The 12,879-nt window shown below is 43.7% G+C and overlaps 1 protein-coding gene across 7 annotated transcripts in view; it reads right to left on the reverse strand.

Annotated features, from left to right (window-relative positions):
• RAI14 (retinoic acid induced 14) overlaps positions 1-12,879 on the reverse strand; it is a 142,662-nt gene that overhangs the window by 50,837 nt on the left and 78,946 nt on the right. For 4 of the 7 annotated variants that reach the window (XM_053201636.1, XM_027075140.2, XM_053201638.1 and 1 more), the window contains one exon: positions 6,129-6,259. In XM_053201636.1, coding sequence (XP_053057611.1) covers positions 6,129-6,259 — 131 coding nt within the window. Of the gene's footprint in view, positions 1-6,128; positions 6,260-6,375; positions 6,836-12,879 lie in introns of those variants that run through there. The other 3 variants (XM_053201640.1, XM_015075530.3, XM_015075753.3) reach the window with 3 other exon arrangements.

The following is a 12,879-nucleotide window of genomic DNA, read 5'->3' on the forward strand; positions in this document are numbered from 1 at the left end:
AACTAAGTCACCCAGTTACCCTCTGGAACATTTCAGATGCAGGGAAGGGAGTGCCTCCCAACTAGTAGATTAATTAAACAAACATCTGGGCACATTTGCAAGGTAGGAACAGAGGTTCTGTCATCTTCAAAAATCTACATGATGAAAAGCTCAGTGGATATGCAATACAGCAATTATACCTTTCAGTTTATCCCTCTGTCAAATACCAGCAGGTTTTAGGAAAGACACAGGGTGATTTTGCCGGGAAGGAGGCCGCGATTACACATAAAGTATGCAGTAGTTTTAGGTCAACTAATGCGGCAGCCCTATGTGAGATCTGGAGAAAGTGGCCCAGATGGCAGGACTTGATTTCTAAGACCGAATGGCTACATCCCTGCTCTGAGGAAACAGGAAAAGAGTGCAACCAGCCAGCAGACAGAGAAGCCCCTTATTGTCCTGATTTGCAGAGTTCAAGGACTACCTCCCTTATTTTATACTTAAGCTCCACAGAGTCATCTAAAGATACTTTCACAAGTTTTTGCTTTCAAAACCAAAATGATCAGGTATCTGAAATGTGGGCTATGTAGGCAGATTGTGTGTGTGTGTGTGTGTGTGTGTGTGTCCATCTATACACACATGCCTGGGTGGTATTTCTTCAAATACTATAGTCCCAGCAGTGATTTTATTTAGTCTGGTTGTTCCTAAGACAAACATACATAACTTTAATTAAATGCACATCTAAAAGTAGGGGAAAACATCTTGAAACAATTAGACTGTTCCATGGTAAGAGGTTTTAGGGTAATGATATCCTCCCACGTCCTTACCTCCACCAGGAAAAGTGAACAGATGGGTTGAGGGAAGCCAAGCCTGACTCCATAAACACAGGCTGTAGCTATAACTCTGTGCCTTGCTCTGTTTTGTTCTTTTCTGACCCAAGACAGCACCCTTCTCTTACTTGCTCCTAAATGAATTCCAGTCATTCAATTGCTTTTGCTTTTTTTTTTTTTTTAATCCCTCTTCGATCGGTTTTAGAGGGAGAAAGTTTTCAAAGTTTCTTATCTTTCCCTGATGGAAATATGCCAGAAAGAAACTGAAAGTCTGAAGAATAACCAAACCACCCTTCTGGTTATTGACCTTGGGTTAAGGAAGCTTCTGGAGAATGTCCGCCAAGATGGCTGGCTGCCTTTGCCACTTCATTCTTGGGATTTTCTGAGTCATCTGGTTCTCTAGGTACTGAAGGCTGAGTGTTTATTTAAATTGCACTGGAAGCTGGGAGAAGAGAAGTGTCAGGTTGTGACGTTCACCAGGATAGTCCTTTTCTTCTTGAACCCCAACTTAATCCACTCCTAATTAATTTACCCGTGACAGATCATTAACAAAAAGAACGCTTTCTTCATGCTGAAAAGTCACGTCCACAAATGCCGACTGAATGCCTGTCTTCTATGCCTGGAACTGTGGGAGAGACCAACACAACAACAACAACAATCACGTGAGCCTGGTCTTCAGGGAGCTTACTGTTGTTGTAAGGGATTCAAGTCTTCAGAAAACAAAGTTTTTGTTTCAAGCTGTAGAGGCTTTTCTGATGTTGTTCTTATTCTTTTGATATGATAAAATGTATCAAGTTATAAATCAAGATTCCAGTATTTCAAAGAGAAGGAAATTTTTTTTAGATGACTGAGACCATCAGAGAGGAAGCATTCTGGACTGGACACAGAACCCGGGCAAACGTGAGAGGAAGTCTGGGAGCCAACACCCCACCACCAGTGGAAGGCAAGGGCAAGAGAACATTCAGTGAAGTAACAGCAGGGCCACTGAGAGGGCCTTGAAAGCCCAAATCAGGACTCTAGGTGGTCAGGCAATAGGGAAACAGTGTGCATTACTGAACAAAATTACAAAATGAGTTCTTGCAAAAGCTCGCTAGAAAGAGGCCTCCAGCCTAATTTGGACAGGGAGGTGTATAACTAACTCAAAGATTAAACCCAAACGCGTAGGCAGAGAATGAGACCAAGTACAGTCAAGTACCTAACTTTGCAGTGTGTGACCTGGGCTTACCCTTTAGAGACACTGCAAATCACTCCATACACATCCACAAACACACGCTGGCCCAGCAACCTCCAAGGGGCCAATGGAGCCAAGAGCTTCAGAAGAGGGGACACACCATACCCGCCTGTCATGGACCCAGAACTACTCCTAGGAAATTACCGGCCTGCACGCTACCAAACCGACGCATGTGGAAAGAACAAGACAGGAAAAGTTTCCACAGCTTGAGAAGAATCTCCAAGTGTGAGGGAGATACACATACACTCAGGCAGGAGTGCACAGATTAGACTGATCCAAATCCAGAAGTGCAGACGTCCAGAGGAGACAGGGCAGAAGCCAAGGGAACAACACTGCCTGGGGTTTCTGTTTCCACAGAGTTCTCGGCCTTGCGGGATTCCGTGATACCAAAGGGGCAGGAGGCATGGTTTCAGACCCCATGGTGCCCCCTCGTTCTGCATACTAAGACCACTAGATTTGAATGAAAATATGAAGCCAGATAGACTTAACTCCATGGTGCCTCTGAAAATTAAATTCTTATAGGCTAACACTTAGCAACTTTGATTCTAAGGAATATTCCAAGCAGAAAAATGAAATGTTACCAGATGGTTATTTATGAAAAATCTCACACTGAAAAAAATAAGTATTTCCTCTTCCTTTTTCTTATAGTCCCTCTAACTTTCTCCATAGGAGTCACCACAGCAAAACATGGTAGACTTACAAGTTCAAAGGCAAAGGCAGAACTGGTTCTGGAGTCAATGCAGGGAGAGCTGTATCATGCGAGTCTTGGCTTTATCAACTGCAAAGTGCAGGTGGTGATTTGTGTGTAACTGCTGTGTGCATTTCCACCATCAGAAGAGAAGACTGAAGTGCTGATTGGAGCTACAGCAAGAATCAACCTTGAAAACTACGCTCAGCGAAAAAAACCACACACAAGGGTTTGATGCCATTACGTGAAATACCCAGAAGAGGCAAATTCAGGGAGACAGAAAGCAGACGAGTGTTTGCCAGGGGGAGGTGGCAGGAGGCTGAGGAGGGTCACTGCATACAGAGTGCAAGGTTTCCTTTTGGGATGATGAAAAATTTCCTGGACTAAATGATGAATGGCTGCACAACACTATGAATGTACTTAATGAAATGCATTCTTTCAAATGGTTAAAGTGGTACAGTTATGTTATGTATATTTTCCCACAACAAAAAAGGAGAAATCAACTGCCTGGCCCTCTACCCTACATGTGACAAATGTCTTACTAACAAAAGGTACCAATTTTTTAAAAATATTTATTTATTTTTGAGAGAGAGAGAGCGAGAGGGAGGAAGGGGTGGGGGAGGGACAGAAAGAGAGAGAATCCCAAGCAAGCTCCATGCTGTCAGCTCAGAGCCCAATGCGGGGCTCGAACTCACAAACCGTGAGATTATGACCTGAGCAGAAATCAAGAGTTGAATGCTTAACCACCACCCAGATGCCCAAAAGACTATGAAGGTGATCACAATTGTGGCTAAGCTGCTAACCTAAATTTTCTGTCTTCTTTTTAGTGAGTACAGTCTTGGACAAGCCTATCAGAAGCCTCTATCCCCCTCTCTCTGGGATGGCTATCATAGTCTGTTTTGTGCAGGCATCTGCAGAGCTGAACTGGGAGCAGTAGGAGCCCAGAAGGCTGTAGGGTGGGACAAGCAGTCTACCACCAAAAACCTCAGGACACGTTTAACACCGTGACTTCTGTCACTGGGGCTCCGAAAGCACTGACTCCAAATGTGGCATCCTGGGAAAAGGGTAATTAACTCATTGGACAGATATTTTGGGAGTACCTATGTACAAGCTGAGCACTGGGGTAGATGAGCTACAAAGTAACAGTCCCTTTTGTCAAGGAAATTCCAATCGGGAGTGCAAGAGGGTTGAGAACCAAAAATCATAGAACTCTGAGTAAGCAGCTCACACAACAAAATATTAGCCAACAACTAAAGCCCGCCAGCTATTTGGAGTCCTGACTACCAAGTCAGAACCTACGGGGATGCGGTCCTGCACCCCACACCTGAGAGACAGGCCTCTGCAAAGGTGGAAAGTCAAGCTGAGGCTGCTGACGGTGGGGAGCCCAACCCGGGGCTTTGGCGGAGAGGACAAGCCCAGTTCCTAGAGGACCTGGCCCTAATCTGAGTGAGAACACCTCCCACCTCCCTCTTCCCCTGTGTACCAACCAGCCTGCTCCCCAGATACAGCATAGGTCTGTATGCCATCCTGTGGCTCCTCAAACAATAGAACTGGTGTGTATGCTACGGGATTCAATGGGTGCCAGGGGGACGGTTTCATTGACAAAATTTGCTAAAATGTGATGCTCAATCTCGGGAAAATTTGCCTTTCTTCTATTTATCCTTCAATCTAGAGTCCATCTAGTTTCTAGATGATAGTTCTCTCTGGCTAAACCTACATGGGATACTTTTAAAAATATTGATTCTGGGGCCTCTCCACAAAATGTTTCCAAACATGTGGGGTGGGCGTGGGAACAATATTTTTTTTTAAGTACCCCAGGTGACTCTAATGCAGGAGTTGCCAGGATTGAGAACTACTCATCCAGGAGAAGGAAAGGGAACTGGGTTTATCAGTACTTACTGTGGGCCACTGCTAACTCTTTACATATGGTATCTAGAGCTACAGGTGCCCCTTTCATAACCTCTTGGGCTTGTTCTGCCCATGAGCATTACAGGCCCTAGGAGCAGCATTCAACCTTGGAGGGACAAGTGAATGGGAACAGGCACCCCAGTTTCCTTACCCCCTTGGGTAGGGTAACTAGTTCTGCAAGGGGTCAGAGAGCTCATACGTTAGGATTTGTGAGCCACAGACTTTGTCTTAACTATTCCAATCTGCCTTTGCAGTACAGAAGCAGCCACAATGCTAAATAAATGGATTTGATTGCATCCCAATAAAACTTTATTTACAAAGGCAGACTGCGGGCCACAGTTGGCCAACCCCTGCTCTGAGTCTAAGAAGACTCCCAGAGGTCTTCAGCAGGATTGGGTTCCAGCTGCCCACAGCAGTTACCTGTCAATAACACACCATGTAGGTTTCAGTCCTCTTCTGCATGCTCCTGGGATCAGTGGCTATAGAAACTCCCTACACTCAAATCCTTGTCTCAGAACCTGCTTCTGGAGGCACCCAACCCAACCCAGTATCTTGTTTTATATTCATAACTACCCTAGTGGTTAAATATCGTCATCTCCAATTTAAATTGAATAAATTAAGATTCAAAGATGACACAATTTGGGGCACCTGGGTGGCTCAGTCGGTCAAGCATCTGACTCTTGATTTTGGCTCAGGTCATGATCTCATAGTTCATGAGATCAAGCCCCACATTGGGCTCGTTCACAGAGCACGGACCCTGCTTATGATTCTCTCTCTCCCTCTCTGCCCCTTCCAAACTCTCTTTCTCTCTCTCTCATTCTCTCAAAATAAATCAATTTTAAAAAGAGACTACACAATTCATAAGTGATGAAGTCCAGATTAGAAGTCTATTTAGCTACAAAGTCAATGACCTCTCTACAATATGACTGGAGTAAGAGCAGATACAAATAAACATAAACACACACACACACACACACACACACATTAAATATGTAATTTTAATTACGGTGGGCAAGATTACCATAAATGGCAAATCATAATGCAAAATTCACACTACTCATGTAATTACTGATCTACATTAAGGAAAGGGTTTTAAAAGAAGTAACAATATAAATTATAAGGTTTGAGGGTTATGAAAAAAAATACCCTCTCTTAGGCTGCTTCAAATGGAGGATAGAATTCCTTTTTCACCTATCAATGGGTTATAATCCTCATGCTATTTCTTCTCTGGTGTAATCTCCAATGGTACTTGAAAACAAACATAGCCATCCAAGGTAAAGCCCAATGTATAACTTGGAACTTGAGGAAATAGGGACCAAATTAAAATAGCGTCTTCCATATTTTGACATGAGGGATAGGAGGAGTGGGGGAGGGCAGTAGTTTCACAAAGTCCCCTTAAACACACTTGTGAAGTTCCCCTATGGATCCCAGGGCTTCCAGAGAACACTCTGAGAACCCAGAACCGTTACAGTTAGAAACCAATTTTTTAGCTTACGCGGTCTTGCCCTCGCTGTCCTGCTTGGTGGCACTGGCTCCCTTCTTGCCCAGTAGGGAGGCCACCTTCTCCGCGTCTCCATTCTCCACGGCCTGTAGCAGCCGGTCATCATTCTTGTTCCACTCGTTGGTCTGTGGAGCAAAGGGGAGACGCAGAACTAGTGAACAACAGTGGCTGAAGCCATACTGACCAGCAGGACCCCCGTCCTCCCGTCACTGAAATCAAAACCTGCCCCCAGATCAGATACCTTCCCCTTCACCGTGGAGACACTCAAGAAGACCGGCTTCCCAAAAGAAAACATCAATAGTTCAATGAAACAGCAGCTGGCCAGCAAACTCTGAAATAAAGTCCCCTCTTTTCACCGACGCTGGGAAAATGAAGCAGCTTAAAAAGACCTCAAGGCCAGTTTACACATTAGCTTGTTTCTAGCTAAACTCTGACAGCTGGCTCCTCAGAATACTGGCCTTTGACCTGGTCCACAGCTCACTGGGCCTGCAGTGTAGACAACCAAACTGGCCAACAGCTCAAGGTTACTCGATGGTTTATTTACACACAATTCTTCATCCGCTTTCACTGCCACCCTTTCTGGCCTGTTCACTGGCCAGATTTTCGAGCCGTATAATGATTTTAAGTAGTTGTCCAGGCTACGGCCTCTACAAAGTCTCATGAGAAACAAAACTTCTTCCTGAGCAAGCTATTAGACAACAAACAGCTTTGAGCAAAGCCTCCACCACTGCTAAACCCCCAACCTCAACAGAATTAATTCTACAAACCACAGTGACAGGAAAGCTTTCATGTATATAAAAGCTGGCTTTGACTTTTACAAAGGAAAAGAGAAGATCTCCATATAAGAGCAAATGGGCCTTGAGTATAAGACCGAGAAGTTTCACATGTGAAAAGGCAGCAGTGAGCCATTGAAGGTTTTGGAGCAGAGGTGTGAGAGAATAAAATCAGTGACTGAAGAAGAGTTATGACAGAGAGGTATATGAGGTATACAAGATTAATGCAGGGACAAAAGATCCCGGGGGGCACATCAAAGCCCCTGGGTCACTCTGCAGGCTGGCCTGCCCTCCAGACCTCTCCTATAAACCCATTTTCTGGCCCTTCCTGCTATGGATACCAACACCCTTGAAGAGATTCCTTCTCCCTCCCCCAAACGTTCTACATTCAGCTCTACAGTTTCTCTGCTTCCTGTGGCCTCTGAAGATAAGAACCTCTAGGCATTTCATTTTAAAGGCTTTGCCACACACCATTGCATGGGGGCAGAGAGAGGAGACAGTGGGAATGTAACAGTTAACAAGAGAGAATTTTACAGGACTACACTCATCCAACTCTCGGAGCATGTTCCCAATCTCTCTGCGCTGATGGAACTGGGAAACCCAGCAGGGCTCCACCTTCTGATACAGCAAGGGTAGATCTACAAGATGTCCCAGGTACCTCTCCACCCCAGCGTAGAGGCAGGGCCTGAGAGAAAGCCAAAGGCCATGGAGGGGTAAAGTAGACGTGTACAGGGTTTAGGTACAGAATTTACTTTGAGAGAGTCTCAGGACTGGGCCACTCCCATTTCTCAGGATTCTCTCCTCCCCATGGCCGCCACTGAGTGCAAGAACACAGGAATGAGGAGCTAGGTTTAAACAAAAATCAGAAGTCTGTCCGCTAGGCTGCATGAACTAGAATTCCAGAACTCTAGATTGATACTTCCATGCTATAGACCTCAAGTCACCCAAAACCTCTCAGTACCTCAGTTTTTCAAGGTTTTGCACCGATGACCACTGTGATTCCTCCTCTAAAGCTCAAAATATGTAATCTATAAAATGCCCCCCAACCAAACTTTGCTAGAGATTTGTCTTTGCACAAAGGCAAATCGGGTTTCCTACTGCAGAACACAATACACAGTAAATACACTACCCTAAGCACAAGCATTTGGTGGTAGAATGGGAAGCTTTACCTAAGAACAAAATGTAGCCAACACCAAGAAACAGACTTCCCCCAAACAGCATTCTGCAAGCCAAAACAAAACAAAAAATTTATAAAGTACATTCAGGACCAATGATTCCAATTTACATGACCCCCAAGCTACATTATTAGTGTTGTCTTTAAATCCTTCCCTAATTTAAACTGACCAAGTTAAAACTGGATAGGGAAGATCAAAAGGATATTAAACCCCAGAGGATATGATCGAAAGTATTTAAGCAAAGAAAAGCCACATGAAAGGATTTTCCTTTTCAGTGCCACTAAGAAACTCAACTCTTGGGTAGAGAAAAATCTAGTTGTAGGGGTTCCCTAAAATTAGTTACATGTGGATATTTAGGGAGTTCAATTTCTATAGGACACAGCAAGAAAGATCCCTTCTCCCCCACCCTCTGGAGGACAAGGTCAATGGCACATTGAGGTCTAAAATACTTCTCTTTTATCTAGTTTCTCTTCACTGCAGGCCAGAAGTTACTTTTCTGTTAGAAAAGATAAGGCAAAGAGAACAAGGTTACACACACACACACACACACACACAAAGATTTAATAAATAACCTATACCACCATTCAACCTGGATATGCTGCAGACAGGATTCATAATAAGCAGGAGGAAGGAAACGGATGGGTGCTATATATCGGCCTTAGAGTCTGAGCCAAGAGATCAGTTCAGAACCCATCAGGAAAACAAGGGCACACCTGAAGAAGAAACTGGGGGAGAAAGTAGATCATTGGTCAGGAAATGAGGAAAGAAAGTGAGAGTTTACTCTTAAAATTCTCACACAAGTTATGCTAAGAGTGGAGACAAGAGGTATCCCAATTTGTCCTCTCTCTAAGCCGGGAATCCAGATTCTGAAAACACATTACCCAGACTGCTAGCCAGCCCTCATAAGGAGGGGATGCTAATGTGACAGAGCTCTCTAGTCCTGGGCCAGGCAGCTGGTTATACTTATGGGTAGTTCTGATATGCACAACAGGCTATACCATGTTTCTTCCAGAAAGCATGGTTTTCAAGGTGCTATCGCTTTCCTCTCCTATACCTGCCCATGGAGATAGTCCCTATATTTTCTCCTATAAAACCATTCTACCCAGCACCACATTCCATACCAAAGATTCCATGGCCATCTGCAAAATGAAATAGAACAGATGTTTAATAAATACTTTTAATGTCATTGCTCTTGAGAATCTACAAGCAAATTCTTTTCACCTGTCTCTATCCCTCTGCTGAGTGGTACTAAATTGAAACCAAGCATCAAAAGGAATCTTAAAAAGCTACCTTGGCCAATATACCGTCCAACAGTAGGGTTGGTCAGATAAATAGGTTGTGATATTGTGATATAAGAATTGTAGACTTGGTCCTTGTCCCTGATTTCTAGCACTAGAGCTTTTAAAATCCATGAATTTCCAGAGTGATAAGGGTGAAGAGTATCTTTTGTATTCATAATAATCTCCCCTACAGGAGTTTATGTTAATGACATCTTCAGGATGTGGGTTGGTTGCCAGGAGAATCAACCATGTAAATTAGAGGGTTAGAAATTTCAGCCCCACCCCCACCTTCAGGGAGGGGAAAGGGATTAGAGACTGAGTCAATCACCAATGGCCAATGATCTAATTCATCATGCCTACGAAGTGGAACCTCCATAAAAAGCCCTAAACCACCCTGAAACCATAGGGTTCAGGGAGCTTCCAGGGTGATGAACACAAGGAGGTGCTGGGAAGATGATCCTGGACAGAGCAGACGCTTTTCACTTACGCACCCACACACACATCCCCTATCTTGCCCTGTGCATTTCTTCCATTTGGCGGTTCCTGATTTGTAATCCTTCGTAATAAACTGGTAATAGTAAGAAACGTACCTTTCTGAGTTCTCCGAGCTGTTCTTGCAAATGATCAAACCTGAGGAGCGGGCTATGGGAACCTCCACCCCCCCCTGACTATGACTTTATAGCTAATTGGTCAGACTGGCCCGGGAATTGCAGATGGCATCTGAAGTGGGAGCAATTTTGTGGGACTGAGTCCTTAACTGTGGGGTCTGATGCTACCTCCAGACCACTAGTGTCAGAACTGAATTGCATCACCAGACACCTAGTTGGTGCCCGAAGAGTTGGAGAATTGGTTGTGGGTATAAAGAAAACCACTTGGTGTCAGAGGTGTTTTGTGTGAGAAGTAGAGCATATGATAGGTGAAGTGTGAAATTTTACCATAACGACCCAAAGTAATTCACTCATGCTCTGGAATTGGGGAAGTCTTCTAGAGACCACCACCCCACCGCCACACAAACAATACCTCACCCCCCTCACCACCTCCCACGGAAATCCCCTCCTCTAAATGGCATTTCCTCCATAGGGCAGCTTCCTGATTAGCTCTGCCTCCACACTGGGCTCCTGGTCCCCTCAGAATGGCATTTTCCACCTACGAGCGGGTTAATCCAACATTTAAAACAATGAATTAGAAAAAAACAACAGCAAACATCAGCTGCATCATATTTAATAAAGTTAAATGTTTTATGAAACTTTTGATTATGTATGTGTGTCCTGGGTGGTGATATAAAATATGTATTTTTCCTGGGGAATCTCAATAAAATACATTGGATGCCACTGCTTTAGAATATTCTGTCATCCCAACCGCCTATGAAAAGGCTTCCTTCTAAAGCCTACTTCAAGCCCTGTAGGCTCGTCAACTTTTTCATGGTGACCTCTCTCTGCTTCTCTCCACCATTGTGTCCCAGAGGACCGCCTACTCATCTGACTGAAGCCCACAGTCTAGACTTGATGAAATATTGCGTCCCGGCTTTTGTTCCAGAGCGCGGTGCGTGCTTGTTTTGTTTCCTTGTCTTCAGCTCCCTGAAGGCACTGACGACAGCCTTTATTACTCGCCCTGTCGTGCCTAGCAAATGCTGGTTCTGTCGCTCATTTTAGCAGGATTTTCCTCCTCCTGATCAACATAAATCTCTCTTGACTTGGCAAATTTTTTTTTCAATTATAAAACTTTCATTCTTTTGCAAATAACTATTTAATCATGTTTCCATTTTTTTTTACAGGCTAATAAATCCAACTCCCTTAACTTTCCTACTCCCTTAAATCTTCTAAGGCCAATCTTCTAGTATTTTAATCACGGGTACACTTTCGCTGAATCTCTTTATAACGAAGGAGCCAGGTCTTACCAATTCATTGGCACGAATCCACTGTCTCCCAGTCACAAGAATCACCTGGGACATGCTAACTGTGCAGATGCCCATGCCTCATCCTGGAGACTCTAATCCCAGTGATCTCTGGCACCCCTGGACTCAGGGTCAAGTGTGCTCTTTGATTCTTATTCCAAGTTTGGAGACAAGCAGAACATATGCAAAGGCTACCACAGAAGCATGAAGGGAGGAGGTGAAAGAAGAGAAAAATTCTTGGCTTTTTCTTTGTAGTGCTAGGTATTTTGTTTCCAACAAAAGCTTAATCCATATTATGCTTTCCTGGGGGAGTTGCATGTGTAACTCGTGTATAAGATGAGTACAAGAATGTTAACAAAGGCATTGCTCATAATAGGCAAAAATTAAAACTAATCAAATATCCAATAATAGAAGATAAAGTACAATATAATCAAGCAACGGAATGAACTACAACTGCATGCTACAACATGGATACTAAAAACAATATTGCTGAAAGAACAAGACACAGGAGAATACAATAGCATGCCTGCATGTATATGAAGATGAAAACGGGAAAGATGGATCCATATGGTTTAGGAACGCATGCCTGGATAGTAAAACTATAAAGAAAAGCAAGGACAAGGCTACCCTAAAAGTCAGGAAAGGGTTGGGAGTGAGGATATGCCATCTGAGGAGGGAGAGACACCTGGGAGTACTTTAGGGTCCCATGCTCTAGTTCATGACCTGGTCAGTGGCTCCACAGAGGTTCCCTTGTTGTTAAACGCTACATTCTTGTTTTGTGCACTTTTCTCTATATGTAATTTATTATGCACGTACACACAGAGTTTAGAAAGAAGACTTGTGGTTCGCTTTCTGGTCAAATCAAGTGCGCACCAAGTGCCTCTGGACGGTCTGTGTTCTCACTTGCTATTTCCTCCTGTCTAAAATGAAGGCAGCCAGGTGCCAAAATCTGCTTCTTTCGAAGGCCTCACAAATCCCTTGAAGAATCTGCTAAGGTTATGGACTTTCCCCAGAATAATGCACAAACACACAAGAGCTTGCATACAGTTTCATAGGGGTCTCTGACTTAAACCCCTATTCCCAGTCCATCCATTAAGCTAAGAATTCCTGGTGCAGAAAAAGAGACTGGCTTCAGATTTTAGTGTTTTTGAGTTGAAATTCAAGCTCACCACCTCCCACCTAAGTGGTCTTGAGCAGGTTATGGGCATCTGAGACTCCATTTCTTTATCTGTAAAATGGGAGGGATCTTACCTCTTTGCAAAATATCCTGAGAATTAAATATAACGTACATGAAGAGCCTGGAACACAGTAGGCACTCAAAAACTGGTGACTATTATTATTAAATTAGATCTTTCACACTGTTCGTTTATGATTCATGCTGTATGAATCTTTTAATATTTACAACTTAGGACTGATGGCAGTTACCCTTTCAGAGGCAGCTAATGCCTTCCTGCAAATTTAAATTTGCAAATTTTCTAGTACAGCCCCTAAAAATAACATTTTAAAGGGCTCTAGAGGAAACATTCACAGACATGAAATTAACTATTTTATTGAACATGGCTCAGTTTTCCAGGAGACTGTTTAAACAGATGCTATTTCAACAGAGCACATTTAAGCCACATT

This window comes from Acinonyx jubatus, chromosome A1 (assembly GCF_027475565.1).
Source record: "Acinonyx jubatus isolate Ajub_Pintada_27869175 chromosome A1, VMU_Ajub_asm_v1.0, whole genome shotgun sequence".
Classification (NCBI taxonomy): Eukaryota; Metazoa; Chordata; class Mammalia; order Carnivora; family Felidae; genus Acinonyx; species Acinonyx jubatus.